This window comes from Trachinotus anak, unplaced genomic scaffold (genome assembly GCF_046630095.1).
Source record: "Trachinotus anak isolate AG129_WGS33_773 ecotype Australia unplaced genomic scaffold, CSIRO_AGI_Tana_v1 ptg000045l, whole genome shotgun sequence".
Lineage (NCBI taxonomy): Eukaryota > Metazoa > Chordata > Actinopteri > Carangiformes > Carangidae > Trachinotus > Trachinotus anak.
Genome location: NW_027273896.1, coordinates 467,946 through 490,571, shown reverse-complemented (window position 1 = coordinate 490,571; position 22,626 = coordinate 467,946). Strand labels below are relative to the sequence as shown.

General features: G+C 40.4%; 2 protein-coding genes across 4 annotated transcripts; both read left to right on the top strand.

Moving 5' to 3' along the window:
- The first annotated feature begins 1,333 nt into the window (after nucleotides 1-1,333).
- LOC139615270 (chitinase-3-like protein 1) lies at nucleotides 1,334-8,112 on the top strand. Of its 3 annotated transcripts, none has more exons than XM_071473081.1 (12): nucleotides 1,334-1,471; nucleotides 2,234-2,294; nucleotides 2,407-2,433; nucleotides 2,532-2,736; nucleotides 2,897-2,953; nucleotides 5,565-5,730; nucleotides 5,821-5,945; nucleotides 6,053-6,176; nucleotides 6,761-6,943; nucleotides 7,038-7,154; nucleotides 7,270-7,402; nucleotides 7,580-8,112. In XM_071473081.1, the coding sequence occupies exons 1-12, from the start codon at nucleotides 1,349-1,351 to the stop codon at nucleotides 7,909-7,911; spliced, it is 1,653 nt and encodes a 550-aa protein (XP_071329182.1). In that variant the 5' UTR covers nucleotides 1,334-1,348; the 3' UTR covers nucleotides 7,912-8,112. The 3 variants fall into 3 exon arrangements, with proteins under 3 accessions (XP_071329182.1, XP_071329183.1, XP_071329184.1); XM_071473083.1 differs by having other exon boundaries at nucleotides 1,458-1,569; XM_071473082.1 differs by lacking the exon at nucleotides 2,407-2,433 and having other exon boundaries at nucleotides 2,234-2,311; nucleotides 2,522-2,736.
- Nucleotides 8,113-11,366: 3,254 nt separating this feature from the next.
- LOC139615269 (acidic mammalian chitinase-like) lies at nucleotides 11,367-16,104 on the top strand. The gene is made up of 12 exons (XM_071473080.1): nucleotides 11,367-11,557; nucleotides 11,669-11,726; nucleotides 11,813-11,839; nucleotides 11,933-12,137; nucleotides 12,414-12,470; nucleotides 13,159-13,324; nucleotides 13,433-13,557; nucleotides 13,652-13,775; nucleotides 13,926-14,108; nucleotides 14,193-14,309; nucleotides 14,399-14,531; nucleotides 15,240-16,104. Exons 2-12 carry the CDS (start codon nucleotides 11,702-11,704, stop codon nucleotides 15,485-15,487), a joined length of 1,410 nt encoding a protein of 469 aa, XP_071329181.1. The 5' UTR covers nucleotides 11,367-11,557; nucleotides 11,669-11,701; the 3' UTR covers nucleotides 15,488-16,104.
- Nucleotides 16,105-22,626: the final 6,522 nt, after the last annotated feature.

The following is a 22,626-nucleotide window of genomic DNA, read 5'->3' as shown; positions in this document are numbered from 1 at the left end:
ATATGTTCATCAGTGGTAATGGTTGTTAAGGTGGTGGATTTACCTCCAGTCTTGCTGCCGTTACCGGCAGCCATCTTTCAGTCTACATGTTTTTTTCAAGCATCCCTGTTCAATAACATGTGATCACGACTAAAATACACTTACAAACCTGGAGCACAGTGCACAGGTGAAGCACACCTCGAGAGGTGGTCTCAGTCAAAGACAAGCCCTTAGCTCACCTGTGCAGCAGCTTATCATGACCCACAGTTACATTTTACTGTTCGGTGACCTCGAGTGTAATTATGACGGAGCAAAAGGAGGTCAGGTGACGTAGTATAAAGAGAAACAATGTCCACACTGTATAAGGGTACATGAGTCTGCATGATGTAAATTTCATCATGGGAAGGTTGTGGAGGCTGTGGTGCAGACGTCCACATATCTACCCATGTGTGACTAATCTACAGTGGTACCAATGATGAGCTGGAAAAAACATGGGTGGTGAGTGTGAAGAGAGGAGTGTGAGGAGGTCTGTGGCTACCCACATCTCCATCACTTCAACAGACAAAGCAGCTCCTCTTCTTCCTCCTGACATGAAACCAGTTTCAGCAGCAGAGAGACAAGTTTCCTGGATGTAACAGTTTCTGTGCCTAAACCTCACCAGACCACGACTGGTCCACAACCTTATTACTGTCGCCATGATGACAAAGATCAGAAAAAATCGTTTTTACATTCATTTTCATATGTAGTTTAAACAAACTGGATACATGTGAAAATAACACAGCTTTCGACTGACTCAGGCTGTTTCCCCTGCGAAGCTAAGCTAGGCTAACCATTGACTTAACTCCAGATCTGTAGATGGGAGATTATATTGATCTTCTCATGTATGTCCCAAAATACTGAATTCTTCTAATAAGAATGATGAACAGTGTTGTTTCTCTCTCACTGTTAAAACTCGACCGTCCACATCTGGAATCATCTGCCTCAGTGTGTGTAACATGGGTGATGATGTCTTCTAAGATTCTATGATGATATAAAACTAGTTTGATGTTCCAGACCGTGACTGTGAAGAGCCAAACAGCCTTCAGTTTGTTTCCACTGAGCTCTGGTTTGTACAGGACCGATGCAGAACAGCTGCAGCATCAGCCGATTCTCTCTGATGGAGCAGCTCATAATGAGTGAAGGTTTCCATCAGTGAAATGCCACCTTGTCAAATCTCCCTTTTCATTGGTGTTTAACCTACTGAGCAGCCTGAGTGAGAGCCAGGTCACCACCTACACTGAGCCCATATCTTGAACTGAAGAATGCTGCTTTGTTCCACTATCGCTATACCATATACTATAGCTTATCACCATCTGTCAGCTGTGGTCTGATGTTACTTATCTTATCCCCTTTTCTACCTGCAATATACGTCATTACTGCCCACCTCCCTCCCCTTGCAGGTGGTGATGTATATAAAAGCTGGAGAACTCACTGGTTCCATGGAGATTGCAAGGTAAGGAATTCAGCAGCAGCAATTCTTCTCCTGACTACCTGCTACCTGCTACCTGACTGTAGACTGTAGACTGTAGAGACTGGGCAGTGACTGCACGGGTTTGGTTTCCTCTGAGTGTGTTTTTATTGGACATGAAATTGGATGAATGCATGCAGAGCTTCCTGTAAACTGGGAAAAGCTCTACCATTGATGTAGGGCTGGACTTGAAATGTGGAAATAAAACCCAGATGACGTTACACCTGCAACCAGGGGCTTATTGGCTGTGACAGGGAAAATGCTCTGAACGTTCACAAACTGAGCTGTTCTGACTGAACATTCATTCAAATGTGACCTCAGGTTTAATTCATGTTATTGAGGTATTATTGTGATTTTCTGAAAAAAAAAAGAAAAGAAACAGTAATAGATTTAATTCCAGACATTTTGACTGGTCGAGGCAGAAAATGGTTAAGAAATGTTAAAGATGGCTGCATGAGCAGCACCAGGACCCTGTAGCTGTAGCTCACCTAAATGGAATGCAGCCATTTTTAATGTTATTATGTACACCTGTGCTTTTCCTGCAAAATGTGAAAAGGTCACAGATCTTTCAGGTAACTAATGTAACTTAGCTTGATTTTATTAAGAGCATCAAGCTCTGAAGAAACTGTGATCTTCAGGTTTCAAGAGGAATTCTGAAGCACCAAAATGAAACTGCTTCACAGGTCATACATGCTAATACATGATCATATATTCATTTTCTTTTTTGTCTTTGTTTTTGTGTCTTAGAAAGTTGAAGTTGAAGTTGTGAGCTTTGAAATCAAGATGACCAAGCTCAGTGTTCTAGCAGGTAAACTCTTGTCAGGCCTCAGTGTTTTACAGCACCATGATGCATCAGTGACATGACACATACAGCACTGATAGTATGTAAGTCATTAATCTGTCTGTATTCCTCTGTGTAGCTTTGTGCCTGGCGATGTGCCAGTTGGGTAAGTTCAATAAAACTAGGTCACTATGAAGTTTGTATTGCCATTGTAGTGACATTGAACGCATCACTGACCACAGATTTTCTCTCACTGGTCTCCAGCAACTGCCTCCCAGATGGTGTGCTACTTCACCAACTGGTCCCAGTACAGACCTGGGACTGGGAAATACACGCCCCAAAATGTAGATCCCTTCCTGTGCACCCATCTGATTTATGCTTTCTCCATCATCAACAACAAAAACGAGCTGGTTACCTATGAATGGAACGATGAGACCCTGTACAAGACCTTCAATGGCTTGAAGAGCAAGTAAGACCTGCCACACTCTGAAAAACTCTCCTCAGCTGCTGGAGCTGACAAGAACTTTAATAATCAGAACATTTCCATGTTTAACTGTGTTCACATACTGTGTGATAAACAGCCTTGTTAACTCAAACATTCTTTATAACATCACATCGCTGCTTTACAGGAACCCTGGTCTGAAGACATTACTGGCTGTTGGTGGTTGGAACTTTGGCTCAGCTCAGTGAGTATTTATGTTCTGTTCAGTGAATTTCTGTTTCTTTAACACGCCTCAGACATTGGATATGGACCGAAAACTGTGAAATCGTTTATAAAAAAATAAAATAAATTTACTAAAAAAGATATCAGGAAACCCTTTTTACCTTCCTGTCAAATCCTCTCAAATTTGATAAAGTTCACAAGAAGTCAATAAAGATAAATCACATGAACTAACTGCTACACAAAGCTGATCGCACTATATTTTTCATGAGTTTACTGGTATCAACAAGTACACCATCAATATTATTGACTGATTTTCCCTTGCACCAGTCCTGGAGGGATGGTACTAACCGTGCACATGACTTCACTCTAGTGCAAAAAGAACAGTGAAACCGTAAACCATAGAAGTACTGTAGAAACAATGTGAATAACAGCAACACTAACTGTGTAACAATTAACATCTGTAACATCTAAAACTAAACTTATTGTCCACACACAAAACCTTAACCCCAAACCTTAATGCGCACACCAACAGGGTACCCTCCAAGGGTCCTCAAACACCAAGGTATCAATCAATCAACCAATCGGTCACATTAGAGCAGAAAGAGTTAGAAATGTTCACATAATCATCCAAAGGTAAAAACAGCAGTCATGTCAAATTCTTCGTGATTTCGTACCTGGATCTCTCAGAGATATTACTAATACATCCCTTGAAACAGAATTGACAGAATGTAGTAAAATATACACTTTTCATATCCCATAGGGAATATATTTAAAAAATCTAACACCGTTTAATATAAACCACACTGCCACTGTTCAATTTAGTTTATATAGATGTATTTTTACTGAAAGGTGGTGGTATATTTGTACATATAAGATGCCCACACAGGCAGCTGTTGTTACACTGTCCAGGAAATCACGTATTTTTAGTTTCATCTTCACAGATTAACCAGCAGCAACAAATATTATATTTCAACTCAGAGACCAAATGTAATCTTCTAGAGGGACAATTTTATCATATATCAAAACATTACAAACACAGAGGTGCCAGTAAATTGCCAAAGGGCTGCAGAGATAACACTTTTCTACAGGGGCTATGGCGCACACTGGCAGCCGAGCTGACCCCGCAGGGCGGTCCTCACATCGCTGAAAACACCCGACCAAATTTCCAAACAAGGTTATTCAGATAAACTGACACAGATTCAGAAACTAGACGGCCACTTTCTTGCCTAAAAAAATATCAGAACTTCATGAGATGATAGAAAAACTGTTCTAGGGTGAAAATTATCACAGCTTTGGGCCTGGCTTGGTTTCTCCGACAGCTTTGGCACAAAATGCGTTCTGGGATACTTAGCTGTCCCAAGTCCACACAATTTATCTGTATGTGGGTAGATGTGGACTTTGAATTGGAACAGTTCTTGGGCTGTGACTGATGACGTTTCACAAGAACAAATGTACAGAGAAGATCGCAGATTGAGAAACAGCTAAGAAAACATGATTTGCCTTTGGGCGTTGCTCAGGGAAGTTGTCTTGGTCCACTTCTTTTCTCCCTGTACATGCCCCCTTTAGACATCATCAGGGAACACAAACTACCCTGACCACTGTATAGCAGCAGTAAAAACTGGAGAACCAACAACTTCCTGAAACTAAATGAAGGTAAAACCAAAAAACTTCTGGTTGGTCCACAGGATAAAAGATCTTGGGAACTTGGCCCCATTAGTCAAATCAGAAGTAACATACCTGGGCATTTAAACTCTGAATATAATTTTATTTCACACATAAAGAAGGTGACCAGAACAGCTTTTTATCACTTAAGAAATTTTGCCAAAGTACAGCCATTCCTGTCCCATAAAGTTGCTGAAATACTTATTCATGCTCTTATTTCAATTAGATTATATTATTGCAACTCTTTTTACTGGTCTTCCAAGCAGTCAATTGAAAGACTTCAGTTTATTCAGAACTGTGCAGCTACACCCTGAACTAAAAAAAGGAAGAGAGAGCATATTACCCCAGTTTTAACCTCACTCCACTGGCTCCCAGTATCTTTCAGAAAATATTTTAAAGTTCTTTTACTTGTTTTTAAAGCTCTTAACAGTTTGGGACCAGCTTACACTGCAGATTCTGTGTAATTTTATAATCCTTCAAGAGCTCTTAGATCTTCCACTGCCAGACTTTTAGATACACACAATTTTACACACAAGAAAACAGGCAGCGCAGCGTTTTTAACTAATCTCCAAAATTATGGAAAATCCTGCCAAGAGCTATAAGAGATGCAGGCTCTGTGAACATTTTTAAATGACAGCTGAAAACGTATTTATTTAACTTGGATTTTAATTAATTCTCTCATATTTCACAATTGTTACTGATTCCTGTTTTATTAATTAATTAATTTTTTGTATTCTCATCTTGTTTTATATTTGTTTTGTCGAGTTTGACTGTCCTTTTATTCATCCTTATTTTATTGTACTATTCCATTTCTCATTGTAACACACTTTGACCTACATCTGTTTTATAAAAAGTGCTCTATAATTATAGTTTATTATTATTATTATTATTATTAAATAAACAACTAATTACACTTAATGTGTAAATGTTTCTCACATTTCATAGTTCACACCAAGCTAATGTCCCTGCAGGTTCTCCATCATGGTGTCCACTCCAGCCAACCGTCAGAAATTCATCCAGTCCACCATCAAATTCCTGAGGACTCATGGATTTGATGGTCTGGATCTGGACTGGGAGTACCCTGGATCTCGTGGAAGTCCCCCGGAGGACAAGAAGAGATTCAGTCTGCTCTGCAAGGTGGATCATGACCTCTTAGGGAACAGATACAGTGTATTGCATCAATAACACGCATATGTAACGTGCCTTATTACTTGAATCCATCCACAGGAACTCGTTGCTGCCTATGCGGCTGAGGCCAAGGCCACTGGTAAGCCTCAGCTAATGCTGACTGCTGCAGTGTCTGCTGGAAAGGGAACCATCGATGCTGGATATGAGATCGCTGAAATCGCCAAGTACTGCAGTCTTTTTATTTTATTCTGATAATTTAAATCGATCTTTGATTTTGATGATTGGTTGGCTCATTAGCTGGTCTTAATCAGTGTTCCATATGCATTTCCAGGCACCTGGACTTCATTAATGTGATGACCTATGACTTCCATGGAGCTTGGGAACGATCCACTGGACATAACAGCCCTCTGTACCGTGGCTCACAGGACAAGGGTGACCTCATCTACTTTAACACTGTAAGAGACAGAGTGGCGCAAAAGAGCCTTAATATTGATGAATGACATTATCATATCAGTCTTTAAAAGTTAGCCCAACTCATTTTACACCGGAAGACATGTTACTAATTATGTGGAGTACTACTCAGCTACAACTACAGTTATACATAAACATATGATATCTTCTCTGACTCTGCCAAAATAACCGTGATGATGGCATCGTGACATTGGGCTTGGAGACTAGAAATTGTTCACAGGCATTCAGTACAACAACAGCCCTGCATAAAGCAACACATGAGTTGCATCAAAAGTTGGACCAGGTTCTACTTTTTTGACTGACAATCTGGTCGTCTTACAAAGTGAGATTGTTAAATTTGGAAAATATGGATTTACCAGGCATGAAAATACAGTTGGTTGCAGTATGAGTTTGCCTAATTCAGGGCACTAGAAGAGTAGGATATCTCTGCCTCTGCTGCTTCATCTTTCACGGGTTCCCCAACACTAGAATGCCCCATTGATTCTTGACAGTTCTTGACAGCACTGACAGGTTCCATTAATAAAGAATTCCAGGTCTCACATCCTTCATCCCTCTGTTCCAATTTCAGGACTTTGCCATGAAGTACTGGAGAGACAAAGGAACCCCAGTGGAGAAGCTGAGGATGGGTTTCGCTGCTTATGGTCGCACCTTCCGTCTGACATCATCAAATACTAATGTTGGAGCCCCAGCAAGTGGTGCTGCATCAGCTGGTCCCTTTACACGTGAAGCTGGATTCTGGTCCTACTATGAGGTGAAGTCCGAACAAAATAAAATACAAACTAACACGAGTAGAAGGGATGAACCATGGAACAATCCAGTGACATTTCCATAATCTATTCCCTCAGATCTGCACCTTCCTGAAGGGCACCACCATTCAGTGGATTGATGACCAGAAGGTTCCCTATGCCAGCAAAAACAATGAGTGGGTGGGATTTGACACCAGGGAGAGCTATGAGATCAAGGTAGGTGGAACATCAATACACAGGGATTACCAACTGAGGGTTAATCTGCACGGTGGAATTCAAGACATATAATTAATTTTCCTTACTTTGTGGCTGACAAATCTTCAACCAACAGGTTCAGTACATGAACAACATGAAGTATGGCGGTGCCTTTGTGTGGGCACTGGATCTGGATGACTTTAAAGGAGAGTTCTGCGGACAGGGAAACTATCCTCTGCTGTACCATCTTCGCAAACTCCTCGATGTTGGTGAGTCTTGCTTCTCTTTTTATTTATGTTTTTCCAGATTGTGGAGACACAAGAATAATGAAGTGCACAGCATTAAGGTCTTGTCAGGTTTTTGGGAACTATTGTGGTACTCTTTATAGAAGCTGTATGTGACCTTTAGGTATAATGTTGTCTTTCTCTTTGTTTCACCTCTCACAGAGACACCTCCAGTTCCAGCGACCACAACCAAGAAACCTAGTGTTACTACTACAAAACCAGCCGCTACCACAACATCCAAACCTGCTGTTACCACTGCTGCACCAGCCTCCACAACCACTCGCAAACCCAGTGGCACCACCATTGCTCCATCAACCAAGACCACCATCCCTATTCCAGGACATGGCTTTTGCAAAGACAAGCCAGATGGCATATACGCCAACCCAGATGACACGACCAGCTTCTATGTGTGTGCAGGTGGCCGAACCTACCTGAGGAAGTGTGGAAACGGCACTGTCTTTGAAGATAGCTGCAAGTGCTGTGTGTGGCCCTAAGTGTGGAGGACTGTCACTGTCTCACATCTCAGTATTGGCTAAACAAGCTGAGTGCATCTGGAGAAACATCTGTTTTGTGCTTTTTGACAATAAAAAGGTGTAACACTGTGATTTTAGAAAACAGCTTGTAAATTACACATCAAAAGTCACATTTAAAACATGTATGTCCCATCAGAATAAAAGTGTGATGGCAAATCACAATCACTGAAAAATCATTAAAAACAAAGATTATGTTTTCACCTTACCCCCCACATTTCTACATGTTGCATATGAATTCTATTTACGTTCAAACTGGAGTTAGACTGTGTCTCCTGGTCTGGAGGTCTAGTTTGAGGAAGTCTGCTCTCCAACACGCCAAATGCCAGTGGTGGAAAGTACATTTATTCAAGTACTTAAATATAGTTTTGAAGTAGTTGTACCTCACTTGAGTATTTTTGTTCTATGCTACTTTACTTCTACTCCACTGTACTCCACTTAATATTGTACTTTTTACTTCACTATATTTGACAACTGTAGTAACTACTTACTTTGCATTTTCAGAGCAGTAATATAAAACATAATGAACAAAAACATTAGGAGCTGAAGCTAGACGATGTTCTCAACGCCCTTGTGACAAAGTCATTTTCTAATTAACAACTGTAAAATAACTGATATATCCTATTTATCCTATCCATTAACACAAGCTGAGCTGAGCTGAGACAAGCAGGCCTGTGTCTAAGATAACAGACAGTGAAGAAGGTTTGTTTGTTTGTCACAGTTACTTGTTTTGACCAATGGTTCCTCCATTTTGTTTATATGTATGTGTAGATGACTCGATACACACTCCTGCCAATGGTTTAATACAATTTACCTTTTACGACCAATAAACCTGCGGAAGGTGTCAGGCAAAGGTGGGAAAGAAGGAGGAAGCAGAGAGGTAAACAATGCAGAATATTCCCAAATCAGCATATAGTTTATGAGATTAAAATGATTTTAACACATTTTTAGGCCTCAAGCAAACACATAGTGTGTCTCTGTTCATGTTAGTTTAATGAAACCTGGAAAGTAAATGTACATTTTTTTATTATGACACAGAACCTTCAGTCTCTAAAGTTCTGCTGTCTCATATGTCATGGTAATTATTTATTTTTAAAGGAAAAACCAATCAAACCAATTGTTGGAATCCACCTGTGTCTTTACATAAGTACACCATATGTTTCTATATGTTTCCAGTGTGAGTTTAAATATATGTTTATTAAAACTGGTTAATGTGTCACTTAAATATACATTTGAATTTGCAGTTCTGTAACTGTGTGCAGGTTGATCAATTTTTAAGTAGACTATAAAGATGTTTGATTCACCTTCCCTTCCCTTTTCAGTGTCTTGCTACTTTATTGGGTGAAGCTGGACATTTTCAAATGAAGCAGGGTTTCTATTCAAAACACAGTTTAAAACACAACTGCACCAACACAGCAGAAGAGATGGCATATGGGCCCTGAAACTGGAAGATTCATTCATTGTGAGATAGTCTGGGTAAAAATGTATAGTGCTCCTGGATGTAGGATAAATAGTGCAATATTAGTCACAGTGGAGCTTTGTGCCAGCTTTTATTTCTCCCTGAAGACGTGTGTCTTTATGAGGGTGAAGTAATAGGGGTGTGTCAGCACCAACTCCTCAGTGTCTGTGCATGATGTTTGTGCCAAAGGAGATGGAGACAGTTTGTCAGTATGTGTAACAGCTGGATCACTGTGTAGAGATACTTTACATCACATTACACTGCATTCATTCTGTGCATGTCATTAAAATAAGCGGATTTAAACCACAGAGATGCAAGAACTAAATATAATCTAAAATGAGGAGTCTATCTTTTAAATTGATGACTAAAACGTTCAGGACAGTGCAAGATTTTTTTTTAAAGGTCCCAAATTCTACACTACCCAGCGTTTTATTCGAAGTGTTGATATCCACAAGAAGATGTATTTGTGGTTTTAAGAAACACAGTCATGATTTTGACATGATTGCATAACCAGTCAAAACATATGACAGACATTGTGTCAGAGCACTGTAAAGGAACCGTCTTTGTGGTTTATAGATGGTGTAGCTGATCACTCCACCCTGTTGTCCCAGGGTGCACCAGTCAGCTCCAAACTTATCTCAGTGTCTGCACAGATTATTGTGGAGCATAAAGAGAAATGGCTGGCTGTGCAACATCTTGATGGTCAACGGTCAGAGAGAAAATAATTAACTCCCCTGAGAAGGTCATCACCTGTATCTGTTTGTTTGGCAGCAAGATTATGTAAAAATTACTGAATTGATTTACAGCGGTACAGCTTATGAACAGGCAAAGCAGGCACCTGCTTGGGGCCCAAGGCTACTTGTGGGGCCCCTGAGGGCTGACAAACTTAACTCCACAGCAATGTCTCAAAATGTGGTGTTGCCAGCTTTTTTCAGTAAAAGCTGCACGCACATTGGCTAAGTTTCCAGCATGGCGCAGTTATACTAAACTTGTTCATGAGTACAGGTCTGATAATGTGGGTTATTTACTATGTAACAACACTGAAGTCATATAGATATTTTTAGGTTTTTATTGTTCTTGTTCTTTATAATCTATATTTTGAAAATTCTACTAATTTGGGAAAACAAGTGCTTAGATTTGATACATTTTTCATCAGTGTCAGATTATCTATTACATAATGTTGATGAACGCAGATTGGAGGGGCCCCACTGCTGATTTACACCAAACTGGACGGATGAGGTCTGGACCAGGGCCATTAAATGTTGGTGCAGATCTGGATCATTTACCATAGATCTCTGGAGTCTGGTGTGTGATGTTTGACGCTGACCGTGGTGGAGGTCTGCGCTCTCTGAATGCTCTTCTAGTTGAAGCTGTTAATTTACTGTAGGAGCTATATCAGAACTGGTTATGATGCATCTCAGCTTTGATTATGATTGTGAAATCAAGAACTTTTACACAAGGTTGAGTTCTTTGAAATACGACATTAATTTACTTTGAAAATCATATGTTTATCAGAAAATATAAAAAAGTGGCACCTTTATAAATCTAAATGAACTTGCTTATCAATTTATTTCTAGAATCATGGTGACCTGGTGGTGTAAACACAACACCCCTGGTTCAGTTTCCATCTCTCTCCTCATGTTTCCTGAGTGTGTCTCTGTCTCCAGTGTAAACTGTCCAATCATCTTTAAACATTCTCTTAGTCATTAGTCATTAATGAGTTATTCATTAGGCTCATCAATTGACCTATTTAATCCATTTAATCCATTTTAATCTCTAGTCAAGTTACCGTGACAACATACATAACAAATAATAACAAACATAACAAAAAGATGTTCATAAAAACCAAAGTCAAATATCAGGACTATGATCCACAGAGCTCTAAGGTCGTTCAGGCTGATTAACGATATGATAATGAATGAATGATAATGATATTTCCACTGACTTAAATTACAACCAGGTCATGTGCTGGGTGTTCTGCACCAAGTTCTTTCTTATTGTTCAGACTTTGCAAGATCTTATCAAAGCATGTCCTAATAATCATTACATTTATTGAACCCTGATCGTCAAAGGCCACTGCACCTCCTCCCTCCAGCCGTATAAAAGGCCAACAGTTGCTGCTGCAGTTTGGGTCTCTCCTCTCTCTTTAAGGTGCGTTCACAAGGGAAAACAAAGTTATAACTTTGATTGTGATTTTCTCCAGAGTGGTAACTTTCTCGTGTTGCTTCAGTCACAGACCTTGGTTCACTTTTTGTCTTGCAGTGATCCAGGGAAGGTGTGAAAAGTGACTTCAAGATGACCAGGCTCACTATTCTTGCAGGTACTCAACTTCATGTATGTATGTTTATATATATGTACACACACATTATTCTTCATTAACATATTCCATGTGTATTTGTTCTTTAGGCTTATGTCTAGTGATATGCCAACTGGGTAAGTCCTCACACTCGTCCTTTGATTTGATGTTTCAATTTATGTCATTACTGGAATCAGGGACCTCTTCATCACTCCTTTACTCCAACACAGGATCTGCCTCCAAGATGGAGTGCTACTTCACCAACTGGTCCCAGTACAGACCTGGTGAAGGCAAGTATATGCCACAAGATGTGGACCCCTTCCTTTGCACTACCCTGATCTACGCCTTCTCCATCATCAACCATAACAATGAGCTGGTTACCTATGAGTGGAATGATGATGTCCTCTACAAGTCCTTCAACGCCTTGAAGACCAAGTAAGTGACCAAATATGAGGTACCCTTGTATGGCATAAAGGTGAGAGGTCAGGCTAGGCTAACCCATGGACTTACAGACGTTTGGTGCCTTCAGTAGAAGTCTATAACCGTGTGATATTTGCTGATTCAAGCTCAAAGATGTTTCCAATCGCAAAATGCTAAAGCACCACTTTCACTTAAGCCCAAATGATACATGGTATCATGTATCCTGATACAATAATTACATGCCTGGACAAAGGGACATGGAAATTACATTGACCGTCTCTGCTTTTCCAGGAATCCTCATCTGAAGACTCTGCTGGCTGTTGGTGGCTGGAACTTTGGTTCAAGACAGTGAGTAACATTTTACACCATAAACGCTGGTTATCACTTACATTCAAGTCCATAGTGCTAATGTCCTATTGCCCAGATAGCAAAAATGAACTTCTGGCCTTGGTCCTCAGTCCGAGTCTAAGGTTTGTTATCCTCCAGTGATGACAGTCAAGAAGATTTGCCAGAATAGATCCATATGTGCAATTAGTATCTGGCAGTGATTCTGTATGTGGGCCAGACTGGGCCAAGTCAGGCATATACTGAGCCACAAGAAACACAATATGTGGCCCAAATATTTGCCAGAATAACTTTGCTATCAGTGTAGCTAAATTAGTGAAACACTGAATGGCCTTTTAAAAAAGAAGTTTTTGAAGTTTTAATTGTGACAGACACAAGCTAAATATAGCTTGTATATCATATAGATTTCTTCTTGATAGCAAGCTATATCAAACTGCTAGCACCTAGCCACTTCTCATACTTCTAAATGCTTTCATGCATGTGTAGAGCAAGAGCATGAGAGCTAACCAGATAATATGGTTTAGTTGATATTGAGATGAAACTTAATAATGAAAATGTATTGATAACAAAATACATTTTAATTAATCTTAAAACTGCAACAGTTGTTTCCCAAAAGTTAAGAGCTGCTAAAGGCTAAGGCTGTTAGCATATTTCACCTAAAAGTTTTAACAGAGCTCATTGTTCCCTGCAGGTTCTCCATCATGGTGTCCACTCCAGCCAACCGTCAGACATTCATCCAGTCTTCTATTAAATTCCTGAGGACTCACGGATTTGATGGTCTGGATCTGGACTGGGAGTACCCTGGTGCCCGTGGAAGTCCCCCAGAGGACAAACAGAGGTTCACTCTGCTCTGCAGGGTGGGTACAGAGCCCTCTATAGTTTCTGTCTGTGACTCACAGCTACTGTCATGTGAGTTAGATCATGCTGTGCATCTATCTCATTTCTTCTGTGATGCATGTTTGCAGGAACTCGTTGCCGCCTATGCAGCAGAGGCCAAGGCCACCGGCAATCCTCAGCTCATGCTGACTGCTGCAGTGTCTGCTGGAAAGGGAACCATCGATGCTGGATATGAGATTGCTGAGATCGCCAAGTGAGTGTGCTTCCTTGAATGCCTCTTCAAAGAGAAAGCTGGGAGTTGTGGAGAGGTTTTTGAAATGAGTCTTTCTGAATTACCCTGTCTACAGGGAGCTGGACTTCATCAATGTGATGACCTATGACTTCCATGGAACTTGGGAGCAGTTCACTGGACACAACAGCCCTCTGTTCCGCGGCTCTGAGGATTCTGGTCACCTAATCTACTTCAACACTGTAAGTAGACACTGGGGACTGAAGAAAAATGAACTGGAGGGGGACCCTTTTAATAAAGTCTGATATATTGGTTGGTCAATTTTTCTCCTAAAATCAGTAGTGGTTGGGCTCTATTAAAGAGTTTCACTTCACCTCCATTGACTTTTTTAGGACTTTGCCATGAAGTACTGGAGAGACAACGGCACCCCAGTGGAGAAGCTGAGAATGGGATTCGCTTCTTACGGTCGCACCTTCCGTCTGACATCTTCAAACACCGGTGTTGGTGCCCCAGCTAGCGGCCCTGCATCAGCCGGACCATTCACACGAGAGGCTGGATTCTGGTCATACTATGAGGTAAGGTATAGATGAGGCTGGAGTAAACTCATTACGACATGATGTACATGGCTTTGATGGCTAATCATATTGTCTACGTTGTAGATCTGTGGTTTTTTGAAGGGCACCACCATTCAGTGGATTGAGGACCAGAAAGTTCCATACGCCACCAAGAACAATGAGTGGGTGGGATTTGACAACAGGGAGAGCTATGAGATCAAGGTAGGTGGAACATCATCTCCATATTTTTAGCACATTCACAGTGTATCCAAAGTAATTACACCAGTTTCTGTTTATTCTTGCCCCAACAGGTGCAATACATGCAGGAGCAGAAGTTTGGCGGTGCCTTTGTGTGGGCCCTCGATTTGGATGACTTTGCTGGACGATTCTGCGGACAGGGCAACCACCCTCTGCTGTCTCATCTCCGCAAACTTCTTAACATTGGTAAGTTTATAACATATTTCTTCAACGTTATCAGTTATCCTTTTTTTTTTTATCCCACCAGGAGCGGCTTTCCCAGCAGCTTTTTCCAGTTTTTTATATCATGGTGTGATTTAAATTCTGAAGTCAGGTATTTTAGGTACCGATTTAGACCAGTTAGGGTTATCATGAGGGCCTATTAATTCTAGGTAACATAGCAGGTGATTTACCATATGAAACTAGAGTGGCACTGAGTAGAGCGCATATTTCTGCCAAGGCCACACATCCTACACATGTCTGTCAGATCCAGATCATTATTGGATCCAGATTGAGTCTTAACACCATAAATATGTCAGATTTTTTACATCAAGATCCAAACATTATTTCCTGAGAAATTGATGAAAGTGATATAAATAAATCCTGGATCCCATGACCCATCCCTCCACTAAGTTCAGTGCAAATTGATTCGGTACTTTTTGCATAATCCTGCTACACAAACAAAGAGAATAACATGCAAAATGGTGTTCTGCTGGTAACAGCATCAGGAGAGGGATACAATCCTGACTGTGAGCCTTGACAACAACTCACCTCCTGTAACTGACTGGAATAATAATGAGCAGTGCTGCCTGGATTATTCGTTAAAGTCAAGTTATAGACCAACACTGATGGACATTTATCTGAGTCCTTCAAATCAATTTAGTAACAAATACTTCTTCTCCCTCCCTCATCCAGAGCTGCCCCCACTGCCCCCCACCACCACTCCCAAACCTGGTGCTACCACATCTTCCCCAATCACCACCACCACCACCACCACCCACGCCCCAGGACCCGGCTTCTGCAACGGCAAACCTGACGGCCTGTACGCCAACCCAGATGACAAGAGCAGCTTCTACATGTGCGCTGGCGGCATCACCCACATCAGGCACTGTGGGAACGGATCTGTCTTTGATGACAGCTGCAAGTGCTGCGTGTGGCCCTGAGCCAGAGGAAAGGAAAATGCACAATAAGACCTCTTCTTTGTCTGACCTAGACATTATTGAGCTCAATAGCTCAATTTAACATCACTATAAGATCTTGACCATTTTTTCATGTTCCTAAAGACCTTCAGATAGTCTTTTTTCCTCTGAAAGAATCAGCTCTGAAGACATCAGTAAGATCCTAATGAAAATTTGATTGGTTTATAAATGAGCCTGAACAAACACATGAACCTGTGATTGTGATCAAATGAAGACCTGTAAGCTCAGCAGAACATCTCCTGCTTTTCCTGTGATTCTCCTGTTAACCTCAAACTGGACAGATTTCTCAGATTTGATCTCTTCTTTTGCTCCGTATTTCTCCTAAAAGCAGGGGTTTAGGAGAAACTAGTCAGGATTCAGGGATTTACAAATAAGAGCTGATTTATTTCTGTGAGACAAAGAAAAGACAGAAGCATTTTCCTCCAGGGAGCAATGGGTGGAGACAGTGTGTATTACAACTGATGCTATTGAACTGACTGGAAAAGTTCTCCTCTATCCACTGTCTAGTGGCATAGACACAATATATTTTCTTGTGAAATATGTAGAAGCTTTGTAAAAACATCAAAGTACTTTGGTACTAACTGCTGAGTGCTGGCTCATTATTTCAGTGTATATATTTGAATCTGTTCGTTTCTCCATGCTTTCCTCCACAAACCTCAATGGTACCACAGTTGAGTCGTGGAGCTGGGTGTCACTCAGTACCACTGTCACCATGACAATATTTGTACTGATATCAAAACTTAATTGATACCTTGCTTTGTTGAGTATAAACACATTTTGTATGTCTAACGAAATAACCCTCTGGGATGTCATATCAACACAGAAAGATGCAGGAACTTTGTACAAATTAAGTATAAAATTAACTATGAATAAATGTATATGACAAACACTAATGAGTTTGCGTACACGTTTCAGGAACTACAGGGGTTCAATGGTGACAACAATGAATGCATGTCATGATAGGTCTTTATGACTTGTTTTCTCAGTGATAACAAAGCATCAAAGGTGCAGATGAGACCACAGACAAGATAATGAGTCTGCTACTGTCTCTACACTACAAAGAGCAACAAGCGTTTATGACTCATGATAGGAACTATCTCAACTCTGCCTCTGCTTGTAGGAACTCAAAGAGGAGGCAGAAAGAGCTCAGTTCCAATCCAAACCATTGGGCAAAAATGCGACAAAAATCCAACTGAAATAATAATAATAATAATAACAGACTGCTGATTCACCCTGAACATCAGAGCTCTGTTGATTCACAGGACCATGATCTGATCTCTGTCCTACCTCATGTACAGAGCTTGTATAAGTTTTGTACTAAACTGAATGTAGCTTTAACTAGCAAATAACTGACTGATGTGTTCATCTAATGGTATACTCACTGAACAGAGCCTGAGTGAAACAACATGACTATAGATCTTTGAACTGAATGAAGTGACTCAAATCTGCAAAGTGATTCATGACAGACCTCATGGAGACAGACCCATGACCCTGAAGCTCTGAAACATCAGGCAGGGGTTGATACATTTCTGCATATCAGAAGAAGAGAAGAGCAAGCAGGATGTATACTTATGTTTTTGAGAACCACGTCCACTTTTATGTGGCCTGTGGTGGCTGTTTGTTTAGTCTCCATAGTGGAACTGCAAAGTCCACCTTAAGTCTCAGTGATTCCCTCTGTGTCCTAAAACTCAACCGAGGATTTATTACAAGTTTAAAGAGTGTAAAAACTCAGCCAGTCCTCTTCATTCTCTAACTTTGTATTTTTTTCTCGCCTGTAGTTTGTGCTTCTCCTCTCTCTCCCTCTCTCTGTCCTCATTCTGCAGGTCTCTCTGCCTCTGGAGCAGCAGGATCCAGATCCACCACTACTCATCTTTACTATTAACCACTGTTATCTGTCATTATTATTGATAACACCATCACCTACACAGCTGTTCCTGGTCTCTCTCTTCTCTCCTCTCTCCTCCCCCCACCCCCCCTTTTTATCTCCTCCTAAACCCAACCGGTCGAGGCAGACCCCCCCACCCTGAGCCCGGTTCTGTTGGAGGTTTCTTCCTGTTAAAGGGAGTTTTTCCTCCCCCCTGTCACCAAGCGCTTGCTCTTTGTGGGAACTGTTGGGTTTTTCTCTGTAACAAAGTAAGGTCTTGACCTGACCCTGTAAAGAGCCTTGAGATAATGTATATTATGATTTGGCGCTATACAAATAAAAGTGAATTGAATTGAACTGAATTAAGTTCAGAAGTTGGTTTCACCTCTTTAATACAAGGAGGAGACAGTGTGAACAATACCTACTGAAAAACATTTTAAGATTAATAGATGTGTCAAAGGTCATTTGAGACATGTGAGACATGAGATCATTGTCATCTGAGGCGTTAGCAAAATATAAACTGAACTGATTAAAGGTACAGTGGATGAACTGAACCCTGGTCCGACACCATAAATCAACAGTTTACCTTTTGATAACTTTATAACTGTTTTCACATGTTAGGTAGAACAGCAAAGAAGGTCTAGTTCAGTCTTCATCCAGGTCCTGGTTTCTCACCACAGAAATAATAATAATTATTAAGTTTATTTATATTGCACTTATCAAATCACAGAAACACAAGGATAAAATAACAAAACAAACACATGCAGACAAACTACTAGTGGAAAGGAGGAAAGTAATGTGATGTTTCTTCTTAGTTTGTGTTGTAGTCTGGCTGCTGTATTATACTGTGAGGAGACTGTTACATAAAATCTGATGGTGACGAAATGAAAGCACGTATGATAGTTTCTGTGTCTCTGAAGCTCGGACATGAACCGATTTTGGCAGCATTTCTTAAACAACCAGTCCTCAACCTGAACCAGTCCTCAAAGTCAGGTGGACGTGGGTCAGTCTGTCAGCACACAACCTGATCCTATTCTTCTTCTGTCAGCCGTCGTCCAGGACTGTGATTCTACATCACACTCTGATGTTTGATAGCTCATCACACTCTGGACCCATCATCATCATCATCATGTCTCTACAGGAGAAACTTGTACTGATATCAAAACTCTCAAGCTCAACTTGATTGAAAACCAAACCAAACTGCTCCACCTGCTGACAGTAAGCAGGGGCAGCAGCATAGGGCCTGTTTACTGTGTCTCTAGTTCATTTGGCTGAACAGAGCAGTAACAGACTGATTCTTTCTGAAGTCAATGTAACTTCTGAAATGTTCATGAAATCTAAAGAGACAGTTCGTAGAGGAACTACAGCCTTCAAAAGCTGAGATACTTCCACTCGAACAAAGCACATGCAAGTTTTTTCATATCTTTGATATCTCTATTTTATGAAATGGATGGTTGTATAAAAATATTGTACTGCAAAAGTTTTTCTTTGGATGATATTTGGATCCTCTCCAAAAGCGAAAATAACAAAAAATTTGGATCTACGAAAGGGGCAGCGTCTGCCATTTCACATATATCTCTTGGAATAATGGTCAGATACTTACCAAAAAAAGAAATTCACAAATATACCTGCCTATTTTGAAAATACATACCATTAAACACACATGGAATATAGGTGGAAATTGAACATTTATTTATATGCCATCAATGCACCGTGAAAAATACAAGACAAGGACGCAAAACAAATCTTGACTAAAAATAAATAAATACATTCAATTCAAACATTTCCAACAGTTATTTTAAGCTCCCCACAAAGAAGATATATTGGATCTCAAAATGTATGTAGAGCATCATACACCACCATTCAATGTCTGCAGAGACTGCTTCATTTGTGGAAAAGACCATGTAAGACCAGTAAGCCTTACCTCAATCATAACTGGCACTGGCAGGACCACCAGGGACAAAGTGCTTCATGCCGCAATAGAGAGAGCAGATGAGCAAGTTCAACTTCGAATGTTTGCATATCAAGATCTCTCTGCTTTTGATGCCAAGTATCTTGCACACTACATCTCTGACAGCAATGTGTCTGCAGCTGAACGAAAGTGTCTAAATAAAAAACAGATGTCAGCCCATGACAAGGCCTTCCATGGGCTCACAGAGGAAACTGACCAAACATTGTTAACCAGGGGCGTGTTTGTAACATCACTCAGCTCCCTCAAAGAGAACTTTGACAACAATTAAAAAATGTTCTCTTCTGACATGAATAAATATGCTTCATGGCAGTTGAAGGAGAAACTTCTGAATCACTATAAGGATAAACTTGTGTTTGTTGAACGGCCGGGAAAATCTGATTTGGCTTGTTCTACTAATATGCCAATAGAACTCAACTGAAAGAAAAGAAGACAATTGAGAGTAATGCAGTGCATGAAAAATTTAATGTAACAATGTCTGAAACTCACATATTACACATGGCAGCAGGTGTATTGAGGAAGAGCATGGCAGAGATAAAACAAGTGAAAACCTGTCTTTAAGTGCATGTTAGGATTATGTACCCAACATACTCTATCAGTTTGTGAACTGTGTGTTGATATAAATTCATACACAACTGCCCAAACGTGGAGAGGATTCGTCAAAGGAAAATCTGTGCATTCTTGCAATCTGCCAAGATATCATCGCACAATGCTGCTGGATGCACACAGCTATAACATGAGGTCTAGCCATATAATACATCATGAATTTGGAAGCAAAGCACTGATCAATGAATCAAATGCTTTAGGTCACTGTGTCCCATACACTGAAGTGAGACAGTTTTGAAGACATCTATATTCCCAGTGGCCTCAGTGGAGTCTCAGACCATGGTATGATTGATGCGGCAATTGACAACTTTGATCAGAATGAGGAAACTCTCGATGGGAAGCAGACCACATGTGCAATGGCCACAGTTATATAGAGACCAGGTCAGACTGCCACAGAAGTATCTCGCTGCTTTAACAGTTATGATGTAGATGGAGAAGAATTTCAAAGGTAAGCTGAATATATGTATCTATATGTGTAGGAGCCATAATTTTTAGATGCAGAAATAGGTTGAGATTAAGATTGAATTTCATTAGTTTGTATTTTTGGTCTATATGATATATTTCTAGAGGGCTAGAATTTGAGGGAGATTACTTCACCGACAGCTTCAGTTGGACATGAGAGCCATGAACAGGAGCACATAGTTTTTCTACGGAGTGATGGATGTAAATAGATTTTTTCTTTAGTAAACTTTTGTTTTTGAAAACAGATACATCTCGTTATTCATTCTTGTACGAAACCCTACCGTTCATGCCTCTCATGTGGCTTTGACACCACCAAGGAAAGCCACAAAACTATGTATCTGTGTATTTCCTATGCATAACTGAATTGATCATATTAATGTGATTGATGTAACTGTATGATGGCACTACTAAGTCATGTTTACTAATTTGTCCATTTAGATACACATGACCACCCACCAGACCAGAGCCTCAAACCACACATGAGCCATCACAACTCCTGCATGTAAACACACAAGCTGAACGAAAAGACACCTTGTGGAAGCTGGCCCAGATCATCAAGGGGAAAATATCCCATTCTGGTCTGCTTTCAGTGCATTCTTCACAGATGAATGCACTCCAGTAGTCGCTGTGCGATACATACCTTTCACAAGAGTGATTATCGACAATCTACACAGCACTGATTCGTCTTACACAGCTCTCCTGCAGACCTTGACATTTACAGCAAAGCCCAAGAAATCCTTTGGCACAAGCCACCCTGTCTTTATGGAAAGGTAACAATGTGACTGGGAGGTATGCATTTCACCATGGCTTATCTTGCAAGCATTGGTAATCTCTATGGAGATGGTGGACTGCTGTCCATTTTGATTGAGTCAGATCTGTATGGTGACAACACAGCCTGACAAATACTCCAAGGCAAACAGTTATCAAGGGGTGTAAGAACCCAAAACTTTCATTATTTTAGCTTTAGGGAGGATCCAAATATCATAAAAAAAAATTGCTGTAAAATATTTTTATACAACCATCCGTTTCATAAAAAAAAGACATATCAAAGATATGAAAAAACATGGTTGTGCTTTGTTCTACCTCAGGTGGAGGTATCTCAAAAACTAAGCCCTTTTTGGGAGCTTCTTTCCTCTACTCAGCTTCCTCCTTTTCTCTGGATCATCTCGGAGATGGCCCGGATCAAATAAGAGAAGACCTGCGTGGAGGTAACTAAAACAAAGGAATTTTATTTAACCAAAAATAATGTCTACTGAATTAGAATAACCAAAGATAGTACAGATTCATAATGGTGCATCTTATAAGGATTCAAAAAACAACTCCATCTGTAACAGTATCTGTCTGTTGGTCTTTGTGTTGTTCAGTCTCTTTTCACTAGTGTCAGCTGTTCTTCATAGATTAAATAATACAGATGTTTGAAGTGTCTTGGGGCACGTTTCCAGTCTGAAGAAAGACCACACCAAACTGTGGGAGAAATGGGGTAAAATCTTTAGCCATCAATCCTAAACAGTGGCTGATACTCCGTATGTGCTTTATGTTTCTGTGGTTAACACATTTCTGAATGAATGGATGTGAATTGCTGAGTTGTCTTCATTTGCATGTGTAACTGTTCTTATATTATCATTTTAAAGAAATGTACACGAGTGTATGTAAATAAACGTGTCTGTATATATGTGTGAATGTCTTTGTGTTCTTATATCTTTTTAAACAATTGTATTTTCTTAAATGTGCAAATAAATGAATGAAATAAATAAAATGATGATTGGGTTATTGAGAAAATCAAAATACAGACAGACACGAGCTGTGTCCCAGTTCAAGGACTGCGTCCGTCAGAGGCTGCACCTGAAGAACGACTGTGTCACAACGCTGCGACCAGACTGTCACATTTCAAAAGGCTCCTTCAAAAGTGGCTGAGAAATGTTTCCTTCTTTTCCTGGGCAGTGAAAGATCCACCCATTCCACAGTAAGGGCAACGGCACAGCTGGTGACACAAGGTGAAAATCCTCCTTAGAGCAGACTACAAAGGACCACGAAAGATGCGGCCCTTGAGTTGAGACACAGATTTAGATTCTTTCACCATTGTTACCACCATAACAGCAAGTTACCACGGTAACTATGGGAAGAACCAGAACCAATCTGATAGAAAGAAGAGCTCTTTGAAAGACGTCTCTGAGCAAACATGACCAAACATCACTTAGAGTG

What these genes read in the sequence shown, in the direction of transcription:
- LOC139615270 (XM_071473081.1), top strand. Translation starts at nt 1,349, where the DNA reads ATGTTACTTATCTTATCCCCTTTTCTACCTGCAATATACGTCATTACT. An exon ending in CAAGCTCAGTGTTCTAGCAG is followed by an intron (nt 2,295 to 2,406) that starts GTAAACTCTTGT and finishes TCCTCTGTGTAG; the next exon opens with CTTTGTGCCTGGCGATGTGC. An exon ending in GATTCTGGTCCTACTATGAG is followed by an intron (nt 6,944 to 7,037) that starts GTGAAGTCCGAA and finishes CTATTCCCTCAG; the next exon opens with ATCTGCACCTTCCTGAAGGG.
- LOC139615269 (XM_071473080.1), top strand. Translation starts at nt 11,702, where the DNA reads ATGACCAGGCTCACTATTCTTGCAG. An exon ending in GATTCTGGTCATACTATGAG is followed by an intron (nt 14,109 to 14,192) that starts GTAAGGTATAGA and finishes TCTACGTTGTAG; the next exon opens with ATCTGTGGTTTTTTGAAGGG. An exon ending in GGGAGAGCTATGAGATCAAG is followed by an intron (nt 14,310 to 14,398) that starts GTAGGTGGAACA and finishes TTGCCCCAACAG; the next exon opens with GTGCAATACATGCAGGAGCA.